The sequence below is a fragment of the Molossus molossus genome, unplaced genomic scaffold (assembly GCF_014108415.1).
Source record: "Molossus molossus isolate mMolMol1 unplaced genomic scaffold, mMolMol1.p scaffold_m16_p_4, whole genome shotgun sequence".
In the NCBI taxonomy this organism is placed as follows: Eukaryota; Metazoa; Chordata; class Mammalia; order Chiroptera; family Molossidae; genus Molossus; species Molossus molossus.
Window position 1 is genome coordinate 84,051,886 of NW_023425377.1, and position 27,334 is coordinate 84,079,219.

The 27,334-nt window shown below is 40.3% G+C and overlaps 1 protein-coding gene across 6 annotated transcripts in view; it reads left to right on the forward strand.

Annotated features, from left to right (window-relative positions):
* Positions 1-27,029, forward strand: part of HMBOX1 (homeobox containing 1) — a 122,591-nt gene extending 95,562 nt beyond the window's left edge. Inside the window, exons 6-10 of one of the 6 annotated variants that reach the window (XM_036242166.1) lie at positions 19,812-19,894; positions 21,378-21,473; positions 22,688-22,782; positions 23,018-23,089; positions 24,700-27,029. In XM_036242166.1, the coding sequence (XP_036098059.1) occupies positions 19,812-19,894; positions 21,378-21,473; positions 22,688-22,782; positions 23,018-23,089; positions 24,700-24,837 (484 nt within the window). In that variant the 3' untranslated portion in view covers positions 24,838-27,029. The remainder of the gene's footprint in view (positions 1-19,811; positions 19,895-21,377; positions 21,474-22,687; positions 22,783-23,017; positions 23,090-24,699) is intronic. The other 5 variants (XM_036242168.1, XM_036242169.1, XM_036242171.1 and 2 more) reach the window with 5 other exon arrangements.
* The last annotated feature ends 305 nt before the right edge of the window (positions 27,030-27,334 follow it).

Genomic DNA, 27,334 nt, shown 5'->3' on the forward strand with positions numbered 1-27,334 from the left:
AACATATTGTAAACTATTTAGAAAACATAGTGTATAAAGAAGAAACTATTTCATAAATAACCACTGAAAATATTTTGGTACACTTAAGTGTTTCTATATTTTATATATATATATATATATTTTTTTTTTATACATATATATATTTTATATATATATATATATACACACACACACACACACACACATATACATATATATAGTTTTTGCAGGCTCCTCTGGCCAGGAATGAAGCTTGCTGGGAAATGACTCTGGTGGCTTTATTTATTAATTTTTAATTAATTTATTTTTGTTACAGATATTTCTTCTTTTCCCCCTATTGACACCCTTCTCCTGTCCCTGTGCCCCCCCACCAACATTGTTGTCTATGTCCACTGCTTATGCTTATATATATAAGTTCTTTGATTTATCTCTTCCCTTCCCCTGCCCCCTCCTTGAAGTTTGTCAGTCTGAACCCTACTTCTGTGTCTCTGGGTCTATTTTGTTCATCAGCTTATTTTGTTCATTATATTCCACAAATAAGTGAGATCATGTGATACTTGTCTTTCTCTCATTGGCTTATTTTGCTCAGCATAATACTCTCCAGGTCCCTTCATGTCATCTCAAAGGATAAGAGATCTTTCTTTCTTACAGCTGCATGGTATTCCATTGTGTATGCACTACAGCTTTTTTATCCACTCATCTACTGATGGACACTTGGGCTGTTTCCAGATCTTAGCTATTGTAAATAGCACTGCTATGAACATAGGAGTACATATATTCTTTCTGATTGTTGTTTCAGGCTTCTTAGGATATATTCCTAGAAGTGGGATCACTGGGTCAAATGGCAGTTCATTTTTTAATTTTCTGAGGAAACACCATATTGTTTTTCATAATGGCTGTACCAGTCTGCATTCCTACCAGCAGTGTACTAGAGTCCCCTTTTTCTCCACACCCTCGCCAGCACTTGTTGTTTGATGATTTGTTGATGGCACCCATTCTGAGAGGTTTGAGGTGATACCTCATAGTTGTTTTCATTTGCATCTCTCTGATAATTAGTGACGTTGAGCATTTTTTCATATGTTTCTTGGCCATTTGTATGTCCTGTTTGGAGAGGTGTCTCTTTAGGTCCTCTGCCCATTTTTTAATTGGGTTCTTTGTCTTCCTTTTGTTGAGTTGTATGAGTACTCTATATATTTTGGAAATTAACCCCTTATCTGATGTATTGCTGGCAATTACGTTCTCCCATATAGTGGGTTCCCTTTCCATTTTGATGATTGTTTCTTTTGCTGTGCAGAAGCTTTTTAGTTTGATGTAGTCCCATGTATTAATTTTTTCCTTTGTTTCTCTTGACTTAGGCATTGTATCACTGAAAATTCTGCTGCATGTGATGTCTAAAATTTTGTTGCCTACGTTTTCTTCTAGGATTTTTATGGATTCACGAGTTCACATTTAAGTCTTTTATTCATTTTGACTTTATTCTTGTGTATGGTGTAAGTTGGTCTAATTTCAGTTTTTTGTATGTAGCTGTCCAATTTTCCCAACACCATTTATTAAAAAGGCTGTTTTTACTTCATTGTATGCTCTTGCCACCTTTGTCCAATATTAATTGAGCATAATGTCTTGGGTCAATTTTCAAATTCTCTGTTCTGTTCCATTGATCTATATGCCTGTTCTTGGCCAGTATCAGGCTGTTTTGGTTACAGTGGCTTTGTAGTATAACTTGATATCCGGTATTGTGATCCCTCCTACTTTGTTCTTCTTTTTCAAGATTGCTGTGGCTATTCGGGGTCTTTTTTGGTTCCCTATAAACTACATCTATATATGTTTTAAATAATTAGAATAACTCCTATATGGTTTTCTAACCTGATTTTTTCACTGACATTTCCCCATGTCTTTCGGTGCTCTTTGAAAATATGATTTTTTTAATGGCTCCCTCTTTCTTCTTCAAATGACTATACCTTAATTTATTGAGCCATTATTACTTTATTAGACATTTACATTCTTCCCAATTTTTCCCTATTAAATAGTACTGACATGAATGCCCTGGTACTTACCTTTTTTCTTAAGAATAATGATACGTTTGGCGATATTATTACCATCTCCCTCCAAAAAGCTGAATTTATCCACATGACTATAATGGCCTTGAGCAAATACTGCTCCTGTCACCAGAACCTGCACTCCATGCCTACTGTAATCATCTTTTTGATGAGAGAAAATCAGCTTTGAAGGTGAGAAGCAGTGTTTTATTTTTACCCATATATAAACTTCTCTGGTTATAGTACAGCTAAACATTTATTAACCACTCATACTTCATCTTCTGTGTTTGTTCTTTTTTCTTACATATTCATGTTTTCTTATTGATGTGTATAATTTTTTATTTTTTTTAATTTATTTATTTTTGTTACAAATGTTTTCCCTTTTTCACCCACTGATTCACCCCTCCCCCTCCCTCCGCTCCCTGTCCCCACCTTTGTTGTCCATGTCCATTGTTCATACATACATGCATATAAGTTCTGTGGTTTCTCTCCCCCCCCCCACCCCCTCTTCAGGGGATTGTCGGTCTATACCTCACTTCCACATCTCTGGGACTACCCCGTTCCTCAGACTGTTATGTTTGTTATATTCCACAAATAAATGAGATCATGTGATACTTGTCTTTCTCTGTTTGGCTTGTTTACTTAGGATAATACATTCCAGGTCCCTCCATGTCGTCTCAAAGGATAAGAGATCTTTCTTTCTTACAGTTGCTTAGTACTCCATTGTGTATATGTACCACAGCTTTTTTATCCATTCATCTACTGATGGACACTTGGGCTATTTCCAGATCTTAGCTATTGTAAATAGTGCTGCTATGAACTTGGGGGACATATATTCTTTCTGATTGTTGTTTCAGGCTTCTTAGGGTATATTCCTAGAAGTGGGATCACTGAGTCAAATGGAAGTTCAATTTTTAATTTTTTGAGGTAACACCATAGTGTTTTCCATAGTGGCTGCACCAGTCTGCATTCCCACCAGCAGTGCACTAGAGTCCCCTTTTCTCCACACCCTCGCTAACACTTGTTGTTTGATGATTTGTTGATGGCGGCCATTCTGACAGGTGTGAGGTGATACCTCATTGTTGTTTTAATTTGCATCTCTCTGGTGATTAGTGATATTGAGCATTTCTTCATATGTTTCTTGGCCATTTGTATGTCCTGTTTGGAGAGGTGTCTATTTAGTACCTCTGCCCATTTTTTAATTGGGTTCTTTGTCTTCCTTTTGTTGAGTTGTATGAGCACTCTATATATATTGGAAATTAACCCCACTCCATTTATTAAAGAGGCTGTCTTCACTCCACTTTACAGTGGAGTGAAGACAGCCTCTTTAATAAATGGTGTTGGGAAAATTGGACAGCTACATGCAAAAAAATAAAACTAGACCATCAACTTACACCATACACAAGAATAAACTCAAAATGGATGAAAGACTTAAATTTAGTGACTCATGAATCCATAAAAATCCTACAAGAAAATGTAGGCTACAAAATTTCAGGCATCATACGCAGCAGAATTTTCACTGATACATCACCTAAGGCAACAGAAACAAAGGAGAAAATGAACACATGGGACTACATCAAACTCAAAAGCTTCTGCACAGCAAAAGATACAGTCATCAAAATGGAAAGGCTACCCACTGTATGGGAGAGCATAATTGCCAATTGATGTCTATTATTAACTCCTTATAGAATGAAATCATTGACTCTTTCTGTTCATTTGCATGTATTTGCAATTTATTTCATTTTTTATTTAAATGTAGATAAATCCAGTGCTCTATTCTTTGTGACTGCCTCTATCATTTATGCTTCCTCATTCAGATGTTTTCTTCTAGTTTGTTTTTCTTTTAATGATTTCACTTTTACACTTAACCCTAATATATTGGGTTCATAAGGTTAGGATCTAATTGGTCTTATTTTTCAGATAGCCAATTTACCCTTCCTTCTTAGATTTAAGATTTTCTTGCATGTGAAGTTATTTTTTATGTTGGTTCTAGTGATCTTATCAGTTCTTAAACCGTAGTTCTGATATAACTTTATTATTTTATAATATTTGACAAGATAGGGCCCATTTATTACTATTTATTTTCATAATGTTTTTGTCCATTTTCATCTGGTTTCCTTTATTTTAATCCTCGCCCGAGGACATTTTTCCATTTTTTGTTCTGATAGAGTGGGAAGGAGAGAGGAGGAGAGAGAGAGAGAAACATCTACGTGAAAGGGACACACATCAAGTGGCTGCCTCCCGTACCACCCAACCAGGGCTGGGGACAAAGTGCAACCGAGGTATGTGCCCTTAGGGGGAACCAAACCCGGGTCTCTCTGGACCGCTGGCCGACGGTCTAACCACCGAACCAAACTGGCCAGGGCAGGGAATGTGTTTTAATTCAATTGAAGTACACTAAACCTAACAGTTCATCCGGGAAGTAATGCCATTGTCGTATTGTTTATTCTCACTCAGGAATGTGTTAGATGCCTCTTCATTTCTTATATCTTTTTATACCTATCAGTAAAGTGAGTAAAAGTTTTTTTAGTTTTTTTATATGGTTTATATATATTTCTTGTTAAATATTTTTTAGTTCTCATTCTTCTTGCTCTCATTAATATATACCTTTTTTCCTTTTGTCAAACTGGTTATTACTTATGCATGGGAAAGTTTTGATATTTTTATGTAGATAGTACCCGACTACTGATTATTTCTGAGGTATTTTCAATTTATCCCTTGGTTTTCTTGGTATAGTATAATATGCAAATGATAGTTTTGTGGTCCTCCTTCCCAATTTATTTCTCAATTCTGTTTCCTGTTTTACTGTACTGACTAGGACTTTCAGAAAAATGTTAAATTGTAGCAAGGGAAAAAGTTGTATTGCAGGTAGTGGGCTGTATTGCCTTGTTTCTGATTTAATAGAGCTGCTGCTGGGATTTTAATAACTTTTATTTTTCAATTGCAGTTGACATACAATATTATATTGGTTTCAGGTGTACAACATTGTAATTAGACATTTATATAACTTTCGAAGTGATCTCCCTGATAAATTTAGTACCCATCTGACCCCATATATATTTATTACAATATTATTGACTATACTCCCTATGCTGTACTTTCCATTCCCGTGACTTTTTTTTTTTTAATTGTTGACAGTGTTGCAGATGGCTCCCATTTTCTCCCTTTTTGACCTCCTCTACCCAATGCCTGCCCCACCCTAGGCCTTCCTCATGCTGTTGTCTGTGTCCCATGACTATTTTTTAATATTTTAATTTTTTTTCAATTAGTTGACATACAATATTATATTAGTCTCAGGTGTACAACATAGTGATTAGACATTTATATAATTTATGAAGTGATCATTCCTATAAGTCTAGTACCCATCTGACACTACACATAGTCATTATAATATTATTGTCTATGTTCCCTATGATGTACTTTACATCCCTGTGACTTTTTATGACTAGCAATTTGTTACAACTAGTATTTTTAATTCTATATCTGATAGATGGCTTGCCTCCATTTTGTTTAGTTCTTTTTCTGGAGTTTTGTTATATTTTTTTCATTTGTGACATGTTTCTTTTTCTCCTCAGTTTGGCTACGTTTCTATGTATTAGGTAGACCTGCTACATCTGGTCTTAAAAGAGTGGCCTTTTGTAGGTGTCCTGTGGGCCCAGTGGCTCAGTCTCCCTAGTCACCTTAGCTAAGTGTTCCAGGGGTGCCCCTTATGGGGGTTCTGTGAGCCCTTCTGTTGTAGTTAAGCCTTGATTGCTACTGTCATGTCATTTGGTGGGATTGACCCTCAGGCTGACTGGCTGTGAGGGCTGGACTGTGACTACAGGGAATGAGCTGTGTGGGAGTCCCTTCCGCGGGGCTCTGGTGCCAGCTGAGCCTGCCCTTCAGGCCTGTCGTTTGTGGACTTGGACGGATAGTGTTCTGATGTGGTCTGAAGCCAGCCACTGGATGTGTCGGTTCTGGGGCTTCTCTGGGAGGGGCTCTAGTACAGGTCAAGGTCAGCCACTGCTTGTGCCTAACTTGGGACTGTCTGGTAGGAGCTACAAAGTTATCTGCCATTTGTGCTGGACTTGGAGGCACTTGAGAGAGGCTGTTTGCGAACCAAGGCCAGCTGCCACTAGTGTTGGGCTTGGTACCCTTTGGTGGGCACCAAGATGTGAGCTGAGACCAGCTGCCACTTATGCGGAGTTTTTGGCCACTTAATTGAGGCTACATTCCAAGCCAAGACTGGTCCCTGCTTATGTGAGGCTTGGGGCTACCTGATGGGAGTTTCAGAGCAAGTTGAGACTGATCACTGGTTTTGCCGGGCCTGGGGTAGCTTGCTTAGCAAGAGGTACAGGGCATACCAAGTCCAGCTGCTGGGGTTCTCAGTGGTGGTGGTTCTATAATTTAGTTGTAACTTTTGGTGTCGTCGTGGGAGGAAGTGAACACAGCATTTTCCTACTCTACCATCTTGACTAGAAGTTGTTACTATACTTGCTTTATTACATATCTCTGAGCAGATTTTTTGTTGAGTCATACCAATATTGATAACCTTTGTGGTGTGTTACAGAAATATTTATCTGTACTTAGTGTTCCAACATTTTAAAAAATCCGCATTGCACTTGTTGCTGAAGCTAGAGATGAATACAGCAATCTCTTAGCCCCTTTGTTATCAGAGTAGCCAATCTAAAAAATTCAGGAAAGCTTTGAAATGGGAGGTTATTATGGAAACTGCTTAAATGAAGGACAGTGTTAACCATCAAAAAGAGGCTAGCAGTCCAATTTGGATTATAAGGAAAAAGAATAAAGTTAGAATTTCCAGTATTTGACCAGACTTACCAGAGAAGAAATTGCCTTCAGCCAAAAGACTACTGACTTTCAGAAATAGCTACTTATTCCAGTCTACTTGCCTGGTGGCTGCCCATAGTAAAATAAAGTCCACTAGGGTACAACACTTGGATCACAGTCTCTCTTAAGACCATTTCATTCTTTTTGTACTGACTCTATTTTACCCAGTGTATTCATCTCCTAGGGCTGGCATTACAAATCGCCACAAACTGGGTGGCCTGAAACAACAAAAGTGTATTATCTCGCAGTTCTAGAGGCCAGGCTCGAAATCCCAGTGTCAGCAGAATGGGCTCTGAGGGAGAAACCTTCCCTTGCCTCTCTTCCAGCTGCTGGCAGAGCCACCGCTGCTGGGCTTGCAGGTGCCCCTCTCCAGTGTCTGCCTCCACTTCACACGGCTTGTGTTCTTTCTTTTTTCTAATAAGAACACTCATTGGATTTAGGGCCCAGTGTGACCTCATCTTATCCTTATCATCATTGCATCTGCAAAGACCCTATTTCCAAAGAAGATCACTTTTGAAGTTCTGGGTGGACATAAATTCTCAGGTGACCCTATCCAGCCTGGCACCTTCCTTATTAGCAAGCTCTACGTGAAAGAGCAGGGACCCTGAACTCAAGAGGCTTGGCTCTGATCCTAGCCAGCTCTGTAACTTTGGGGAAGCTTGTCATTGTCCTATTTCTCAAATGTAGAGGTTGATCAGGAAACACTCTTTCAAGATTCCTAACTGTTCTGAAGTCCACATTAAATGATGAAGAGTCATATGCAGAGCTGATTTTTAGCTCTGCCTCTCTTAACTGTTCTCTGGACCCTGATTGTTTCTATGGGGTGTTTTCAGGGAAGAATCGTGTCAGAGGGGCTTTTATGTCTTCGGATAAAATATAGATTATCACTGTCCTGGTCTGTAAGTGAACTGAAGGTATTCCTTAGACCCGTGGTTCTCAACCTTCCTAACGCCGCGACCCTTTAATACAGTTCCTCATATTGTATGTGGGCGTATCTGCATGTGGGCGGACCCGCCTGGAGATGGATCGAGGAGCCGTGTCTCGGTTCCTAAGACCATCGGAAATACATGTTTTCCGATGGTCTTAGGCAACCCCTGTGAAAGGGTTGTTTGACCCCCAAAGGGCTCGCAACCCATAAGTTGAGTACCGCTGCCCTAGACCTTTGTGGATTAACAGAAGAGAGTTGCTATACTTAGAGAAGGTTTTCCCATTCCTTTTTTCTCTGCTGTTCACTCTGTTGTTTAAAAACAGAGAGAAAGAAGAAAAGAACATTTTAAATTACTTTGTTCCTGAAGATCATTTAACACATAGGTACTCTCAAATGGGAGAAGGGACAGTTAGGTTCCAAAGTGTTTTTGTTTAATGTTATTCTCTTTCCTAGTAGTTTTATTTTACTAAGTGATGAAGAAATGCACATTGATTATAGGTAGTGGGCAGTGTCTGAAATCTTGGTGGGGTTAAAATCTCTCTTTAGGAGAGATAATTTGCATAAAGGCACAGGAGAAAAAAAAATGTCTGTTTACATGGTGTTATCCCTTGCTTAGAGAGTCAGTCCCTGTCTTTTCTGTATGCTAAGACACAAAAGGAGAAATTTTCTGGCTGCAATTTTTATAGACTTCGGTGTTATTGAAATGAAAGTGCCTCAAGGACATTTCCATTTGTTACTAGCTTATGGTTTCTCATCTCATGTAAATTATTTTGCCACTTTTCATTTTAATTCTTTGCTGTCATTGTCTGGCACAACGATCATTTGGTTTCACTCTGTGAAGATATTCACCGATTACTCAGCTGACAATGTCCTTTGTCTAAAAAAGTGGAGTACACTGCGGATTTATTTTATCACTTTTTTATTGTTTCCTGTAGGTTTCTGATTATATCCCCCCCCCCCTTTTTTTGTCTTAGAAAATGTCTAGGACTATAAACATTTTTATATGGGACAGAAGTATGTTTTGAACTCTGGAGTTCCAGTTCAGAGACAGGTCTCTTTAAGAGTCTTAGAGACAAGTTCTCCTACAGTTTATCCACCTGATAATGGTAGAACTGTCTATTCCTTCAACATAAAGGTTAACATGCTTGAAGGTGAAAAATACCGTGTACTATTCCTAAGGCTATTAGGGGTGAGGGCTGGGGGTGCAGGTGCCTAAACCCGGGTGGTGAGGCTCTCTTGAATGAGTTTTATTACCATTCTGAAACACCTCTTGAATCTCACCTTTCCTCTCTATTTCCATGCCTCAACCTACTATAGACCCTCTCCTGGCTTCTGCCTTTAGTATCACTGGAAATATTGCCCTACCAAAATAAGTTTGATCATATAATATCCTTGCTTAAAAACCTTTGATCCCAGTTGCCTAAGAAGTTAACAGAAAATTCTGTCGTACTCTTCAAAGTCTGGACCCACTGTTTTTCTTCATTTTGCTCTCATATACAACATATTCCAGCCGCACCAAACTCCTTCCCATCTCAGAACATTTTAAACTATTTCATGACTCTCTGTCTTTATATGTGTTGCTTCCTCTGCCTCATATGATTTCCCTTTGCCTACCCTCTCTGCTGTTTCTTTACAACCCTGCACAAATGTTGATTCCTCTCTGCTCCCATATATGTATACTCATACCACTAGTATAGTCCATTTTACAATACTTTATACTGTGTTTTGTTACATACATATATGCCCTGGTGACTACACTGGGAAGCTGTCTCATTCATCTTTATGACCTTTAGCCAATTGCCAGGCATAAACTAGGACTCAGTCCACATTTTTGGGTGACTAAATGAGTGATTAATTAATTTTGTCTAAACTGAAAATCATTACACCTATTTTTCAGCTTCATTGATAGTGACTGGTTTTATACTCTTCAAAAATAAACACTATGAATGCAGTTGTATTCAGCTATATCTTAGTGTAAAATTTATAAATATACCTAGAGAAAATAGTGTACAGTATGGTGAAATCCCAGCTGGCTTTTCCCTAAAAGAGATATTATTGGTTTCATTAAAAGTCTTAACTGAAGCTCAGCCAGTGTGGCTTAGTGGTTAAGCATCGGCCCATGCACCAGGAGGTCGCTGGTTCGATTCCCAGTCAGGACACATGCCCAGGTTGTGGGCCCCAATCCCCAGTGGGGGGCATGCAAGAGGCGGCCAATTGATGTTTCTAGTTCTCTCTCCCTCTCCTTTACTTGTGCTCTAACATCAATTTAAAAAAATTATTTTTAAGTCTTAATTAAAAACTCATTTATCACCTTTGTTTCCATCTTTCATTCATTTATTTCTTCATGTATTCATATATTCAAATACCTATTGATGAAATAGTTACTTATTGAATGTTTATTACAAGCCAAGCAAATTATTTAGGCTTAGAAAGCTCGGCTTGTGAGTAACTAGATAGAAATTGTAGTTATTGTCATCTTGTATGCTTCCTTTTTCCCTGAGTAATTAACATGTTCTCTTTCACAGAGTACATTTGAAAAAGACTTAAGGGATTTTTGTTGACATTAAATTCAGATAAGTTAATAATGGGATGTGGTCTTAGGGTGACCATATAATTTATTGTCTAAAATGAGATACTTAGGGGGAGTGAAAGGGAATTTATTAATAATCCAAGACAATAGCACTGTCTCAGGCAAACCAAGATGTATGATCACCCTAATGATAATCCCTATAGTCTAACCAGATTGCATTACTAGTTGCCTTCTGTTTTTCTAGCACATCTTGGGTTTTTATGCCTTTGTATCTTTCTCTTTATTGTTAACTTTGTCTGGAGTCTGTACATCCCTCAGAAGCCTGCCCAGTTCAGTAAGCTTTCCCTGATCAGGCTAATTCATACAGATATCTCTCCACCTTAAATTTAGTTAGCTTATCATTTATATATTTAATTAGCAACTTTATTTATTCTGGTTTGTCATAATTATGTTACTGTTTTTACTCTTGTTGTTTAACTCTTTTCATATCTTCCTCCTTGACTGAACCGTATGGTCTTTTTAAAAAATTTTTGTTGTTGTTGTTGATTTTAGAGAGAGAGGAAATGAGAGGGAGAGAGGGATAGAAACATCTATGAAAGAGAACATTGATTGGCCGCCTCCTGCATGTCCCCCACTGGCGATCGGGCCCACAGCCTGGGCATGTGTCCTGACCGGGAATCGAACCAGCGCCCTCTTGGTGTATGGGTCAGTGTTCAACTACTGTGCCACCCTGGCCAGACTGAACCATATGTTCTTAAGATCAGGGTCTATATTTTGAACTTATATTTACTCCTCAAGTACAGTGCCTTATTCTTACTCATATAATACATCTTTGTTGAATATTGTATTTCCTGGCCTACCTTTGTCTTTCCTAAAAACTCCTCCACTTTACATCGGCATGTGAGTCTGCCCCCCACCCTAAAAAGCTTTAAGAGTTTTCCAATGAAAATTATTATTATTATATTTTAAACTTAAATATTTACTATGAGGTATCTTCAAATATATAATTTTGTTAGTTTAGATTATACTATCTTGAATTAATATTTTAAACATTAAAACCTCACTGAACTAGGAAAGGGTGAAGTGATACAGTCCACTGTACATGCCTACTATGTAGTAACCCATTTTGATGAAAATTAATGTTTTCAACAGGTTTACATTTGTTAATTATAAGAAGCAGGTCTTTAACAGAGAAGAAGAGGTTAGTTGCCAGGCTGGGATTTAATACTATAGTGAATGAGTTCTTATTTTCTTGAGCCTTTGATTTCGAAGAAGTTAATGATTTATTTTTACTCTGATCTTCATTTCATGTGGTTAGATCTTGAAAGTACAGATTTAAAATGATTTTTAAGACTTTTTAATTCAAGTAATATATGCCATGAATAATTACAAATACTAATTTAGCTTCTAAAATACTGATCCATATACACTTTCCAAACATAAATTATTTATGGACTTATATTAATCATTAAATTAGTTCTTAATTGTTTCAGTATTTTCCCAAAGTTTTTTAATTAAAAATAAGTTTATAAGAATAGCATATGTTTATTTCAGAAATGTTAAGTATATAAAACAATGTGAACATCGGTCTTAATCACCACCTGTCTTCCACCCACCCCTAGCATTTGTAATAGTGCAGTATATATCCTTTGGGACCCTGTTGCAATAATCCTTTACCATTGATTGTCGATTGTTTACTTACAGTGATAGCCATTTCTTTTGGAGGCCCATACTCTGGATTGGTGGTGACTTTGTTCATCTTCATTGACTTGTCATCACTATCATCAACGAGGAGTTCATAGGAAGAGGAGAAGGACTTGTGTCCTGGCCTCAGGTGGCTTTCAGTGTAGTAGGAAAGGTTTTTCCAGTGATAACTGTAATACAAGGTGAAAGACATACATGAGATGAACAAAGGTAGTGGTGTGGGATTCATAGGGTGAGAATAATATTGCCCTGTGATTGTCCAGGAAGTAATATTTGAGCTGTATCCTGAAAGATTTGGGTTGGGGGGAGGCACGAAGCAGATATACTGGCAGGAGAAAGGCAGGGATGCAGGTGATCCACAAGGTATTCCACTTTCCTAGACGACATGTGCACATATGAAAGCAGCAGATAAAGGTGCAGAGGTAGTTTGCAGAGAACACTGAACAGCTTTCTAATAAATCTTTAGAAAGTTGTAAACAGAATAGTGGCATGACTAGAGATGTGTGTTAGGAATATTAATGAGACAGGGGTACAGTGTCAGTCACAGACATGGCAGTAATTTGGAAGAAGTTACCGTATGAGGTACAGTGACTATAGAGCTGTTGCTGACATACAGAATCTGTAGGTCTTAGCAACTGCCATAGTCCATCTAATCTAAAAATAAACATGATTCTAAGACACACCTTTATCTTGTGTACTAGTGTTAGTGGTGGCAGAACACTGCTAGTTAATTTTCAGACAGCACCAATTATAAGATATATCCTGATTTTAGAGATTATAATAATGAAGAAATATACACGATAAATTCAATAAAATAGAGTAACTACATGGGTAGGGGAAGAGATGGGGTATGCATGTAAGTTAGGGGAGAGTTGAGATCAAAGACACACAAGAGAAGTAGACCTTGAAGAGGATAATACGTCTTCCTCTGCCATGGGATGAAGGAGAAGTTTAGAAGCTAAAAACACTAACTAAGCTCATATTAAATAACCTTCATCTTAAATAACCTTCATCTTGGTGAACGAAGAGGCGAGGTCATCTGCAAAACGAAGGACAGTAGTGGGTTTGGGGTCTTAAGCCTTAAGAGTAAAAAGGTTCGGGTAAGCCCTGGCCGGTTTGGCTCAGCGGTTAGAGCCTCGGCCTGCGGTCCCGAGAGACCCGGGTTCGGTTCCCGCTAAGGGCACGTACTTCGGTTGCAGTTTGTCCCCGGCCCTGGTTGGTCGTGCGGGTGGCAGCCACTCGATGTGTCCCTTCACGTCGATGTTTCTCTCTCTCTCTCCCTTCCTCTCTCTCCCTCCCACTCTATCTGTACAAAAAATGGAAAAATATCCTCGGGTGAGGATAAAAAAAAAAAAAAAAAAGTTTCAGGTAAGAAGGGCATAAAGAGTATTAAAGAGAGTTGGTTAGAAAGGACTAAAAGGCCCTGGCCAGTTTGGTTCAGCGGTTAGAGCATAAGCCTGCGGTCCAGAGAGACCCAGGTTTGGTTCCCGCTAAGGGCACGTATCTCGATTGCAGTTTGTCCCCGGCCCTGGTTGGGTTATGCAAGTGGCAGCTACTCGATGTGTCCCTTTCAAATTGATGTCTCTCTCTCTCTCTTTTCCTCTCACTTTATCTGGACAAAAAATGGAAAAAGTGTCCTCGGATGAGGATTTAAAAAAACAAAAAAAGACTGAAAGATCCTGATACCACAACCAGACAAAGACACTGCAACAAAAGAAAAATGTAGGCCAATATCCCTGAAGAACATAGATGCAAAATGCTCAGCAAAATATTAGCAAACCGAATTCAGCAATGCATCAAAAAGGTCATACACCAATCAAGTGGGATTTATTCTCATGATGCATGGCTGGTATAGTATTCACAAATCAATTAAAGTGACACACCACATAAACATATTGAAAGATAAAAATCATATGATCATATCAGTAGATACAGAAAAAGCATGTAATAAGACTCAACAGCCATTTATGATAAAACTCTCAGCAAAATGGGGATAGAGGGAACATACCTCAACATAATATAAAAGCCATATATGACAAATCTACAGTTAACATCATACTCAACAGTGAAAAGCTGAACAAAACAAGGAGGTCCACTTTGAACATTTTTATTCTACATAGTATTGTAAGTCCTAGCTACAGCAATCAGACAAAAAAAAAAAAAAAATGTCATCCAAGTTGGAAAGGAAGAAGTAAAGCTGTTATTTGTAGATGACATGGTACTATAGAGAGAGAACCTTGAAGATTCCACTGAAAGAACTATTAGAACTAATAAATGAATTCAGTAAAGTAGCAGGATACAGAATATTCAGAAATTGTCTGCCTATTTATATTCCAGTAACAAACTATCAAAAAGAGAAATTAAGAAAACAATTCCATTTAAAATTACATCAAAAAATAATAAAATACCTAGGAATAATTTTACCAAAGAGGTAAAAGACCTGACTTGGAAAACTCTAAGATACAGAAGAAAGACACTGAAGATGATGTAAATAAATGGAAGAATTCACCTGATCGTGGACTGGAAGAATCAACACTGTTAACAGTGTCCATACTTAACCAAACCAATCTATTGATTCCTTGCAGTCCCCATCAAAATACCAGTGGCATTTTTTTTTGACAGAACTAGAACAAATCATCCAAAAATGTATATGGAACTATAAAAGATGCTGAATAACCAAAGCACCTTGAGATAGTAGGACAAATTGGAGATATCATGCTAGTTGATATCAAACTATACTACAACGCCATAGTAATCAAAACAGTAGCATAAAAACAAACACATAGATCAATGAAGCTGAATAGAGCCCAGAAATAAATCCATTTCTATATGGTTAATTAATCTATGACAAAGGAGGCAAGAATATACAGCCGCTTCAGTAAATCGTGGTAGGAAAATTGAAAGGTACTTGCAAAAAAAAAAAAAAAACTACACCACATAGAAGAATAAATTCAAAACTCACTCAAGACTTAAATGTAACATCTGAAACCATAAAACTAGAAGAAAACATAGGCAGTAAGCTCTATGAAATGCTCTTGGCAATGTTGGATATGTCTCCTTGTACAAGGGAAATAAACAAAAAAAATAAATGGGACTATATCAAACTAAAGAGTTTTGCACTGTGAAGGAAACCATCAACAAAAATGAAAAGACAATCTACTGAATGGAAGAAGATATTTACCAATGATGTTAATATCCAAAATATATAAGGAACTCATAAAACTTAACACCAAAGAAACAATCTGATTTGAAAAAGGGGCAGAGGACCTAAATTGATATTCTTCCAAAGAGGACAAACTGATGGCCCATAGACATGACGAAATGCTCAACATAACTATTATCAGAGATATGCACATTAAAACCACAGTGACATATTATTACCTCATACCTGTCAGAATGGCTGTCATCAATAAATCAACAAACAAGTGTTGGTGAGGATATAGAGGAAAGGGAACCCTCGTTGTTGGTGGGAGTGCAGACGGGTGCAACTTTGTTGCAAACAATATGGAAGTTCCTCAGAATTAAAATAGAACTATCATATGACCCAGCAATTCCACTTCTGGGTATTTATCAAAAGAAATCCAGCCCGGCCAGTGTCGCTCAGTGGTTGAGTATTGACCCATGCACCAAGAGGTTGCCGGTCAATTCCCGGTCAGGGCACATGCCCAGGTTATGGGCCCAGTCCCCAGTGAGGGGCGTGCAGGAGGCAGCCAGTTGATGTTCTCTCTCATCGATGTTTCTTTCTCTTTCTCTCCTCCTTTCTCTCTCTCTAAAATCAATAAAGGAAAAAAAGTTTAAAAAAAAAGGAAATCCGCCCTGGCCGGTTTGGCTCAGTGGTTAGAGCGTCGGCCTGCGGTCCGGAGAGACCCGGGTTCGGTTCCCGCTAAGGGCACGTACCTCGGTTGCAGTTTGTCCCCGGCCCTGGTTGGTCGTGCGGGTGGCAGCCACTCGATGTGTCCCTTCACGTCGATGTTTCTCTCTCTCTCTCCCTTCCTCTCTCTCCCTCCCTCTCTATCTGTACAAAAAATGGACAAATATCCTCGGGTGAGGATAAAAAAAAAAAAAGGAAATCCAAAAGACCAATTTGAAAAGATATGTGCACCTCCCTCTTCATTGCAGCATTTTATTTTATTTTATTTATTGATTTTAGAGAGAGAGGAAGGGAGAGGGAGAGAGAGAGAGAGAGATAGAAACATCAATGAGAGAGAACATTGATTGACTGCCTCCTGCACACCCCCCACTGGGGATTTGGCCCACAACCTGGGCATGTGCCCTGACCAGGAATCCAACCAGCAACCTCTTGGTGCATGGATCAATGCTCAACCAGTGAGCCACACTGGCCAGGCTGCAGTATTATTTATAATAGCCAAAATATGGAAGCAACCTAAGTGTCCTTTGATAAACAAATGGATAAAGCCATGATGCATTTATACAATGGAATATTGCTCAGCCATAAAAAAGAATGAAATCTTGCCATTTGTGACAACATGGATGGACTTAGAGGGTTTTATGCCAAGTGAAATAAGTCAGTCAGAGAAAGACAGATACCATATGATTTCACTTATGTGTGGAATCTGAAAAACAAAATAAATGAACAAAACAGAAACTCATACAAAGAACAAATTGATGATTGCCAGATGGGAAACGGGTTGGAGGAATGAGTGAAATGGTGAAAGGATTAAGATATACAAATTTCCAGTTATAAATATAGTTACAGGGATGTAAATAAAGTACAGAATAGGGAATGTAGTCAATAGTATTGTAATAACCACATATGGTGTCAACTGAGTACTAGACTTACCAAGCTGATCACTTCGTAAGTTATACAGACATCTAACCACTATGTTGTACACTTGAAACTAATGTAATATTGTATGCCACTATAATTGAAAAATAAAAATAATTTATAAAAGAAAGGACTGAAAGTTCTCTCATTAGAAATGAGGGATCCAATTAAGGCTGGAAGGTGTGGGTTTTTTAAGAAACTAATTAATTCTATTGAATGACTTTGTCCAGAAACACTTGGTACCCCGAGAGAAGGATGGAAGGAAACAAGTGGAAGGTGCTCTCTGCAGGGTTGGAGATTGTCTGGATAGGTGTGGTGGAGGGACAGAAAAGCGAGCTAGCCTGTGTCTCCTTAGCGATGTCATTGACTTGGCTCACCCTGGAGTACAGGCTAAGAAATGAGAGGTGAGGCCAGGAGAAAAGCAATAGATAAACAGATTTTAAGTTGAGGGGTAGGAGAGTTAAGGGATTTAAGATTATAAAGTGAAGAATAAATTGTTTTGAAAAGGAGGAGTATATAAGTAGAAAGTTGATTGGGAAAATTCAAAATTTAAGATTATGGAGGTAGAATTCTGAAGGTTGAGTCTGGAAAGTGTTCTCTTTCAAAACACAGATGGGAAGATATCTCTTGTGGTGTGAAAATCCCGATTTCACGGTGAAGTCCCACCCTACTTTTCCAGGCGAATATGACCTCATTTGTTCTCTTGAACCCCATATTCTCACCACACTCTATGCACAGAATCCTGAAGGCATCAATCTGCTTCGCCTTTGCACATGCTGTTCCCCGTGCTTCCTCCTCTTTTCGGCTTTGCAAATCCCTGCCCATCTTCAAGCCTAACTCAGACCTCACTTCCTCTGCCAAGTCTTCCCAGGCTCCTGCAAAAAACACTGAGCACATCTTCATCTTTGTTCCCACAGTACTCTCTTTAGATCTCCTGTGGAATTTTACCACAAGTGTATTGATGTATATGTCTCTGTTCAGTAGATTGTGAACTCCTTGAAGTCAGAACCTATCTAATTCTCTTCTTTACCTACAGTGTAAACACAAAATAGTAGGTGTTTAATGTCTGCTTTTGTTGTCTTCGCTGTTGAATTTTAAACCAGTGAATTAATCCGGTGCTTCTCAAATGTTAATGTACTTCTGAATCACCTGGAGATCTTGTTAAAACTCAGATTCTGATTTAGTCTGAGACACTCCTTTCTAACCAGCTGCCTGGTGATGCCAGTGCTGCTGGTTTGCGGAGCCCATTCAGCATGCCTTTGCCCAAGGAAATCGCAGAAGTGTGGTCAAGATAAAGTTCAACAAGAATGTGCAAGTGGAGCAGTGTAGGGATTAGAGACTTGAAATATCCTCACTATGGCCCTGGCCAGTTTGGCTCAGCAATTAGAGCATCAGCCTACAGACCAGAGAGTCCGGGTTTGGTTCCCACTTAAGGGCACGTACCTCAGTTAGTTTGTCCTCGGCCCTGGTTGGGGTCGTGTGGGTGGCAACCACTCGATGTGTCTCTCTCACATCGATGTTTCTGTCTCTCTCCTCCTCCCCTTCTCCCTCCCACTCTGACGATGAATGCAAAAATGTCCTCGGGTGAGGATAAAAAAAATCCTCACTATGAACACGAGTCCTAAAAATGGTAGCCAAAAATCTTGTGGGAAGAGCTGCTTATCATGGAGTCAAGCAGGAGACCCCACTGGAGGCTGGCAGTTGAAAAGACTGGGATGATGAGTTCTGTGACTTGTCTTAGAAAAGGAGAGGCCGTTCGGTCCTGTCAGCGCTGCAGCGAAGGGTGCTGTCCGTGGAGAGGGCTGGGGAAGAGCACTGGCAGTGTCCGAAGTTGGGTTTGCGGGTTCACAAGACGGGTGAGAGGACGCCAGTGTGTATTCCAAGTAGAATAGCATTTCCAGCAGTGTGGACAGGAGCGTGGGGGAAGCAGCAAGCTGCATTCTAGGGGTGGGAAGCCCCTGAAGAAATGGGAGGTGTTAGAATTTGACCAAGGATCATTTCCTGACCTTGCAGGTTCAAAGTACAAAAATTCTTTTTCTTTCTTTAAACTCATAAATGACAGAAAATAGCACTAATAAGCATTCTTTTCTCACATGTAGTCTCACGGGTCTGCTGGTGCTAAGGATGGGTTCAGTTCAACCTACTTTCTTTTAAGTACAATTGTACAGAAGGTACGATCGGTACTATTGGACTATTTAACATAGGGAAAAGGCAAAAATAAAGAAATGTTTATATCTCCACCCACTTAATCCCCTTCCCCCACAATGAACTAACCAATATTTACAGCCTAATGGGTACTCTTCTAGCTTTTATCCATACAAATTTATGTGCACAGAGACAGGAATTTTTCAAATTCCATAATGGTATTTTTGCATGCACATTATTCTGCAGATTGTTTTTCTCACTTAGGGATATGTCATAAACATCCCTCCAGGTCAATGGATAGAGCTCTAACTTGTTTTTTTCCTAGTCATTATTAAATAGCTGTGTATAAATATAGATGTCCCATAATTTGTTCTGCCATTCTCCCATTGATAGAAAATTGGGTAATTTCCAATTTTGCTACTACAGACAATATGGCACACAAAAAAGTCCTATTCTTACCAGTGCTTCAATAACACAACTCTGATTTCAGCCAGCCATGCAAATCACAAGTAACTTCTATATCAAGGACATTTCTAAGTGAAGCATAGCAGTGGCTAGGCCTATGTTATTGGTATAGTAGCCACTGGTCACATTTAGCTATTTAAATTTGAATTCACTAAAATTAAATCAAATTGAACAATCACTTCCGCAGTCACATCAGCCTCATTTCAGGTGTTCAGCAGCCAGGTGTGTGCAGCTGCCGTATTAGGTGGTCCAGAGCAGACTGTTCCACCCTCCGGAGAGTTCCACTGCAGAGCCCGGCTAGACACTGATGCTGCACCCTAAAGAAGGCGATATTTCTCAGTGGGCTGGTATTGTGATGAGAGCAACTTTTAAAAAGTACAAACTCTGTGTTTTAATTGGTTGCCTCTGCAGTTACTTCAATGAGAATCAATACCCAGACGAAGCAAAGAGAGAAGAAATTGCAAATGCTTGCAATGCAGTTATACAGAAGCCAGGTAAGGCAGCAAGCACTATGCTCTCCGCAGCTCTCGGCTTCAGGGGCGTCTGGGACACGAAAGCTCCTCTGACTCATCCCCACTGGGTGCTCTCAGCTCTGCCTGTGCCATCCTCCTGGGTAGAGTGAGGCCCTGTCCTGGTCAAACTGTACTTCTTAGGGACCCGATTGTGCTGCTACAAATCCAGTGTTCTTATGGAAAAGTTTCCAGGGAGTGTATGTCCCTGATTAAAAAAAGAATTTCAAGCTCTCCTATCTTAAAGAGTATAGATTTCCATTTCCAGAAATATAGCATAAATGTATCAATTCCAAAATGGTTTTAAATATTTAATCAGGGTTTTGTTACTGAAAAGATTGAGCTAGATATTTTTTAACAATTGTAAATTGTGTAATTTCAATTGAAGAAGTAATTATTTTGGAGTTGGCTTCTGTTTCCTTCCCACGTTTGGGATAACTTCTGCACAACTCAGAGGAACTCAGGTCATTCCGTTGCATGTTCTCATGCAAGGCGATGGAGCCACCTAATTCTCACATCTTTTCTTCTATGTGCAAGATAGTCCACATTTTACAATTTTTGTTACCAGAAACCATTCTCAGCTAAGATGATCCAGTTGATCTCCATTTGGCCGGTTAATTTGATTGATTTAAGGCCTAAAATGAAAGTATGAATGCTTTATAATAATTAAATAGTCATTTATTCTCCCTTAGATAGAAGCCAGACTATTTAGCAATCCAGAGCCTGCAAACTGAGCTCCAACAACATCTAAAAGTCCCAGCTGTAAAGCTGTGGGACATCAAACTCGTCCTGAAAAACGCATTACCTCTAGCTCATCGAGGCCCTAAACTGTGTTCTGGTATCTCCACCCATGTGGATTAAAAGCTGAAATGGGAGAGGACAGGGAGGAGGGAAAGGCACAGGTGGGCCCTTGTTGGCAAGCGTAGTGCTCTCCATAAGAAGTCACATTTGACAGCAAAGAAGATAATAAATCTAAAATGCAACCTGATTGTGCTGTGTTCCAGCAAAGTTACAGTAACGGATGGTTCGAGTAACCTTTAGTCTCTAGGAAGACTTGAAAAATATCCTCTTAAGACAGCAGGAGACCAGTTAATATAAGGTCTTAAAGATGTAAGTAAACTCCACCTACCTGGAAACCTGCTGAAGAATAGCATATTCGTCTAGAATGATGCTAATTAAATGAAGCATTTGTGTGCGGCCATGTGAACATCAGACCGTAGCAGACTGACTTTGTGGAATTCTTGAAGGTTGTGTGGCTTCCTGAATTCAGACATTTTATGTTACTGGTTGCTATTTGTGTATTTATTCAATAATAATTTGAGTGTGAACATTGTATTAAGTAATGCAAAAATAATCCCCTTATTATTCCATCAACAAATGTAATTAAAAGACCGTTTTTTTAAAAGTATTATTCCTTAAAATTAGCCTCATATATAGATTATCTGAATTTTATTGCATACATTTACAGGCAAAAAACTGTCAGATCTGGAACGAGTTACCTCCCTGAAAGTATATAATTGGTTTGCTAACAGACGGAAGGAAATCAAGAGGAGAGCCAATATCGGTAATGTATCAGAGAGTCTGCTTTCTCTCTCAGGCAGTTACGGACATTGTGTTTACCTTAAGAGTGGCTTCAGTGTGGGACTGCAGGTCTAAATTACCTTACATTTTAAGCCTAATAAGAATTGCCCTTATGTTTTTCTTCATTGTATTTTTTATTTTTTAACCCAAAGTCAGTGTTATTTAAACTATTTGTGTTATAATAAAAATGCCACTATTATTTTTAAAACTCATTGTTCTTAGTGCTGTAGACTCTGGAATTAGACATGGTCTCGAGCAGTGGCTCCTGTGGCGCATGGTAAAGATCCGTGTGAGGTGTCCAGGGAGGGCACGCGACACTGCCAGCTCTGTTTGCTGGGCTGAGGCTGCAGGTCAGGAGACAACAGAGTGTTTGAATTTGAATGAAAGAATCTTAGTAGACAGGAAACATAGCAAAAGGCAGGGCTTTTTGTTTTTTGGTTTTTTTTCTTTTCTTTCTTTTTTTTTTAATTTTATTTTTGTTACAGATGTTTCTCCTTTTTTACCCCATTGACACCCTCCTCCCCATCCCCGGCTTTGTTGTCCATGTCATTGGTCATGCATACATGCATATAAGTTCTGTGGTTTATCTCTTCCCTCCCCCCACCACCCCCTCTTCTGAGGGTTGTCAGTCTGTACCCTACTTCCATGTTTCTGGGTCTACCCCATTCCTCAGACTGTTATGTTCATTATATTCCATATATAAGTGAGATCATGTGGTATTTGTCTTTTTCTGCTTGGCTTGTTTCACTTAGGATAATACTCTCCAGGAAGGCAGGGCTTTTTAAAAAGAGGGAGCATTTAAGAAATATGAATTGAGATTAGGGTGGGGGATTGGGTTGGAGCTTCTAAAACTGTATTTCATTTATAAACTTTCGCTCTCTTCATTATTACAAATTTCAAACGCTTTATAGAACCCAAGACAGGAGGTCTGTCATTAGTTGGTAAGTATTTGCAAAACACCTGACAGTAACTATGCAAATGTAGCCCCCACAATGGGGGCCCAGGATGCAAAGGTGTTCCTCCCCTGACCCCCGTGTGCTGAATCCATCCGTCTGCAATTCAAAAGAAGCAAAACATAGGGATGTCTGGGTTCTTGTTTAATGACGTTCTAATTCCTCAACACAAAAATTAATTCAGTGTTTAGGCTATCATGATGATGCAGCAGATAATTTAGGGATCGATTTGCTTTTTTCGAAGAAGCAGCAATCCTGGAGAGTCACGGGATAGATGTACAGAGTCCTGGAGGCCATTCGAACAGTGATGACGTCGACGGGAATGACTACTCAGAGCAGGTGAGCAGCTGGGCAGACGTGCTTGGGTATAGAGCGGGTGGGACAGTAGGACAGCGTGATTCTGTGGATGTGTATGGGGTGGGGGAGAGGAGACAGTCTGATGTCCCTCCACACTGTACTTGTGTGTCTAGTTAGATTTTCATGTAATTAGAAAGGAATGTGGTAAGATTCAGTTGTCCTGTTGAATTTGTGAGAAACCGTTACTCACCCCCATGGATTTATTGTCATACAACAGGATACTTGGCAAGTACGCAATGGGGAGGAGGAGGAGGGAAGAAGTTCAGAGGGAGTCAGAGAAGCAGAGAAGGTAGAAGAAGAGAGGAGGATCTGATCCAAACAAGCAAGTTACACCATTCACCACACACACACTCACTGTTTGAGAACTGCTAGGGGCTGCTGGGTAGCTGTAACCCAAGCCTACACACGCACCCATGCAGCGCACAGTGAAGGTCCCACCACCACGGCCCCTTTGCAGTGGGAACCCTCGTGCTGAGATGAGTGGTCCTTCCAGACTCTCTGGCACACTGACACATCCTCTCATCAATGCATGTCCTCTCACCTCACCCTGACCTTGTCTTCATTGCTGGGGGAAATATATTTAATCGTAGCCACTGGATGGAAGAATTTAGTAATGAAGATTGTGGGAAGTCCTCCCCCCCATATCTGTTGACAGATTTCATTAAAATTTTTATAGGATTTTAAACTCATTTCCATTTGGAATATGGTCTCTTCTCCTGGACGCCAAAGAGGAAACTTTCCCATGGTGTATACTCCCTTTCCTGGTTCCAGCCAGCTCTTAAATCCAGTGCACTGTGTTTTTCCTTCTGCCTACCGTGTTACAGCCTCTGCTTGCCAGCCAGCGTAGACACTGCCCGAGGGGTGCAGTTCCGTGGCACCCCTCACACTCCTGAGGCCAGCCCGTGAAAATGAGGACGGGGCAGTGGGCCCGAACTTTCCAAGACTCGCCTGTTTTCCTGAGGGCTCCAAATCGTAGCTCCACACTTTACTTGAGAGAGGGTTCTGTGGGTCTTTCTCATTGGAAACATTGCTGGTATTTTCAGTCTGCCAATGTAGATGGACCATTTCCATCACTTTTCCCCAAATGCCCTAAGAGCAGCACATCCCTCACTTTTCCCCCCGAAGGGACTTGCCCTTCCCAAAGCTCTCTGATGCAGAGTTCCCGTGAACGGAAGATGTGACAGGTGGGAAACTCACCCTTACTTGTAACACTGTATTCAGTGCCTGGTGACCATCCTGCGAGGCCAGTTTTCTTCACAGCTCTGTTGTTTAACACCTCAGGCTGTGTGGAAGGAGAGCTTCGCACTCCCTCTGCCCAGACACCTCCGATTCCCGCACAGCTGCAGGTGCGCTGCTTTTCCTCCTGGAGCCGCGTGCAGTTGACACGTTTGTCCTGTTGTAACTGAGAGTTAGTTTAACAAAAATGCATTTTTGTCTGTAAGATGTTGGTGTCTGTCTAGCTTGTCTAGTTTTCACAGTGCAATAGAGATACCATGAATTCTAATAATCTGTTTGTCAGAGTGCCCATCCAGAATTTCATAGCTCACTAGTATGGCCTTCAGTGACCCACTGCTCTATTTTTTGCAAAACTAGAGTGGGCCAGGTTTGATTGTCATCACCAGCAATCTTTCTGAGAGAAGGAATACAATTCACAGCAAAAAACTAAATAAATACATTTGTGTGTGGGTGTGTGCTTATTTGTTGAATCCTAAAACTGTCAACCAGAACCTCTATCCATCCAGTGTCTACTTAAATACATTTCACCTGCACTCTGTCACGAGCCCCTCCCCCACTGTTTCCTCCCACAGATGTCCTGCTCCCCTTGCCCCAGCATGCCTTTCTGTGAGCTAAGAGTTTTACCAGTCCTCTAACACATGTCTCTTATTTCCGCATGTCTAGGATGACAGCACCAGCCATAGTGACCACCAAGACCCCATCTCACTGGCTGTGGAGATGGCAGCAGTGAACCACACTATCTTGGCCCTGGCCCGACAAGGAGCCAGTGAAATCAAGACGGAGGCCCTGGATGACGACTGATCAGGGAGGGGTGAACTCGGGAAGTTAACTTAGTTTAGACGTAGCACCTTAGCAGACTTTCCTCGGTCCTTAACATGTGTTCTTACAGTATAACTTGCAGTTTCTTGTATGTCAGTTAGCCGTTAGGGTCTTCTTGTTCTGTGAAGATGGCATGGTGCCCTCAGCCTTGCATATACTCTCTCAGTATTAACTCCCAGTAAATAATAAGCAACCAACCAACCACACTTCCTTCTCCCAGCCCCCCGAGGCTAGAAAATCTTGCTGCTCTGTCTTAGCATTCCAAGAAAGTGCTTCCAGGTATTTAGATAGCCCTCAGTTCTCAGATGTTAGGCTTGTGTAAAACCCTGGGTACCGTAGATTCCTGTCACACTAGTCTGGACCCCTTCTCCCTCCCTGAGACTGGTAGGGTGCAAGCTGAGGCAGTGTGGCCCAGGACTGACAGGCCGTGTGGGGAGTGTCCGCAGAGTGAAAGGAACACTAGAACCCCACCGCAGAGTGGGGCGACCTGATTTCCAGCTGCAATAAGCCGTGCCTCATAACAGCCACACTGTGGCTAGACTACTCCTTTGGGTGCTGTGCTAAGATTGTCAGTGGGAAAACGCCATCTCGGATTTTGGTTGATGTTAACATGCCTGACACAGACATCCATTCCTCTCACAAGATGTGTGACTTGGTAGATAAAATACTGCCTTCTGCCTTTGGGACCATGAGTAAAACAAAAACAAAACAGAAGTCATTTAAAAAACACCCCACCCTCACCCCCCAGCTTGAGAGGCGCTGGAAAAAACCATGAGCTGAATGTATGTGGACGCTGAGTCCGCGTCTCAGAACCACTGTGCATCAGACGCAGTGCGGGCACCGCCTGTCTGGTCAAGGGCTGGAGGTCGGCACGCAGGCTGCCTGCCTCCTGTCCGTGTCCCCTTTCCCTGCTGCCAAAACGTCTTTCAAGGATGGAGCAAAGGTCAAAAATGAGTGAGCGAACGAACTTTCAGTCTTTGTATCCATTACCTGAAGCCCCCTCAATACGAGAGGTTGGTGGAGGACTTTATAGTGGGATTTTGCTGACTGACTATCAAATACTTTCCTAAATAGGAGCAGAAAAAACAGGGGACATTTGCCACTTACGAGGTGGGGCTGTGAGACATGACGGGATGTGACTGCTTTGGTGTTCTTTTTACTCTGTCCTTGGAGAGTGTGAAAAGCTGTGTTGCTACAGGCGATTTATTTAATAATTGGAAGCCATATTGATAATGGATGTGGTAATATTTGTAAAGTTTAATCTACTTTAAGCAGCAGTAACTAATGGAATTTTTTTCCTTGATCACATATGTAGCACTTTTGTTACTTTTTAAAGATATTTATATTTGATAAATCTTTTTTTCATTTTGAGAATTCAAAATACCAAACAGTGAACTTGTGTTATAAAGTCACCCTGTGATCACCTTGTCATCTAGTAGCAAAATGATGAACTATTCATGCATCCAAGAAAATTACATCTGCTGGCCTTGTATGAAAATGATCTCCTGGCGTCCCGATTAAATGACACGCTGTCACTGCGGGTAAGGAAACAGCCCCCATGTATCAGCGAAGGGTGTGTCTGAAAGGCACAAGCACTGTGTTTTCTGCCTTGGTCCAGCTCTCCTTTCTGCGTACAATGAAGCCTTGTTTAGAGGGGACCGTGGGGCTGGCTCTTCAGGGCTTTGGTCTCTGTCCATTACCTGAAAACAGTTTCTAAGAGAGAAGGTGCCATTTCCTTCCTTCCTTCCCCAGGCAAATGGATTCAACTTAAAACCATTGAGAGAAAGTGAGACTTACTGACCTTCTTCATTTTTCTCTTTCTCATTAGCGAGATACTGCATGTCGGCCAGCTTTGGGCTGGCCTAACTCCACTGGAGGCACATGCTGACCAGACCGGCCCTATCTGTTAGCCCTGCTTACGTCAGAGTGAGGAAGCCTTGGCGGGGCCTGGAATGCCACTCTGTATGGGTCTGTGACTTGAAAGAGCTGTCAGCAGGGCCTCGCCTGCTCTTGTCCATGGATTTCAGGGGGAAAATGTATATACTTTCAGCTTCCAAGAGTTGAAGTGGAACGGAGTAGCCTTTTCTGTTTTACTGTATTACTTGAACCAACAAATTCAAGAGTAGCATTTGTTATTCTCAGGAATGATCCCCCCACTCACTTTCTTTCTTGGTGTGTTTGACTTTTTATTTGGATGAGGAGATTGTGTTATCTTTCTTTCCTTTTATATTACTCAGAAGAAATATAACATATCTTTCCATGTCTGTGGAATTTTGTTGGCTTATTCTAGGCTGAATCAGAAGGAAAGGGAGAGAGAAAAATACACTGTCTGACAAGCCACATCCATGATATATGATTGTAAGGAGATTATTATAATTGATAGCTTCTTCATGATGGGATTGCTAGTATCATTTGTTCTTGTTTGTCTTTTTAAAGAAACAGACTCAAACTGTTAAGGAGACAGCTGCAGTTTCTAAGA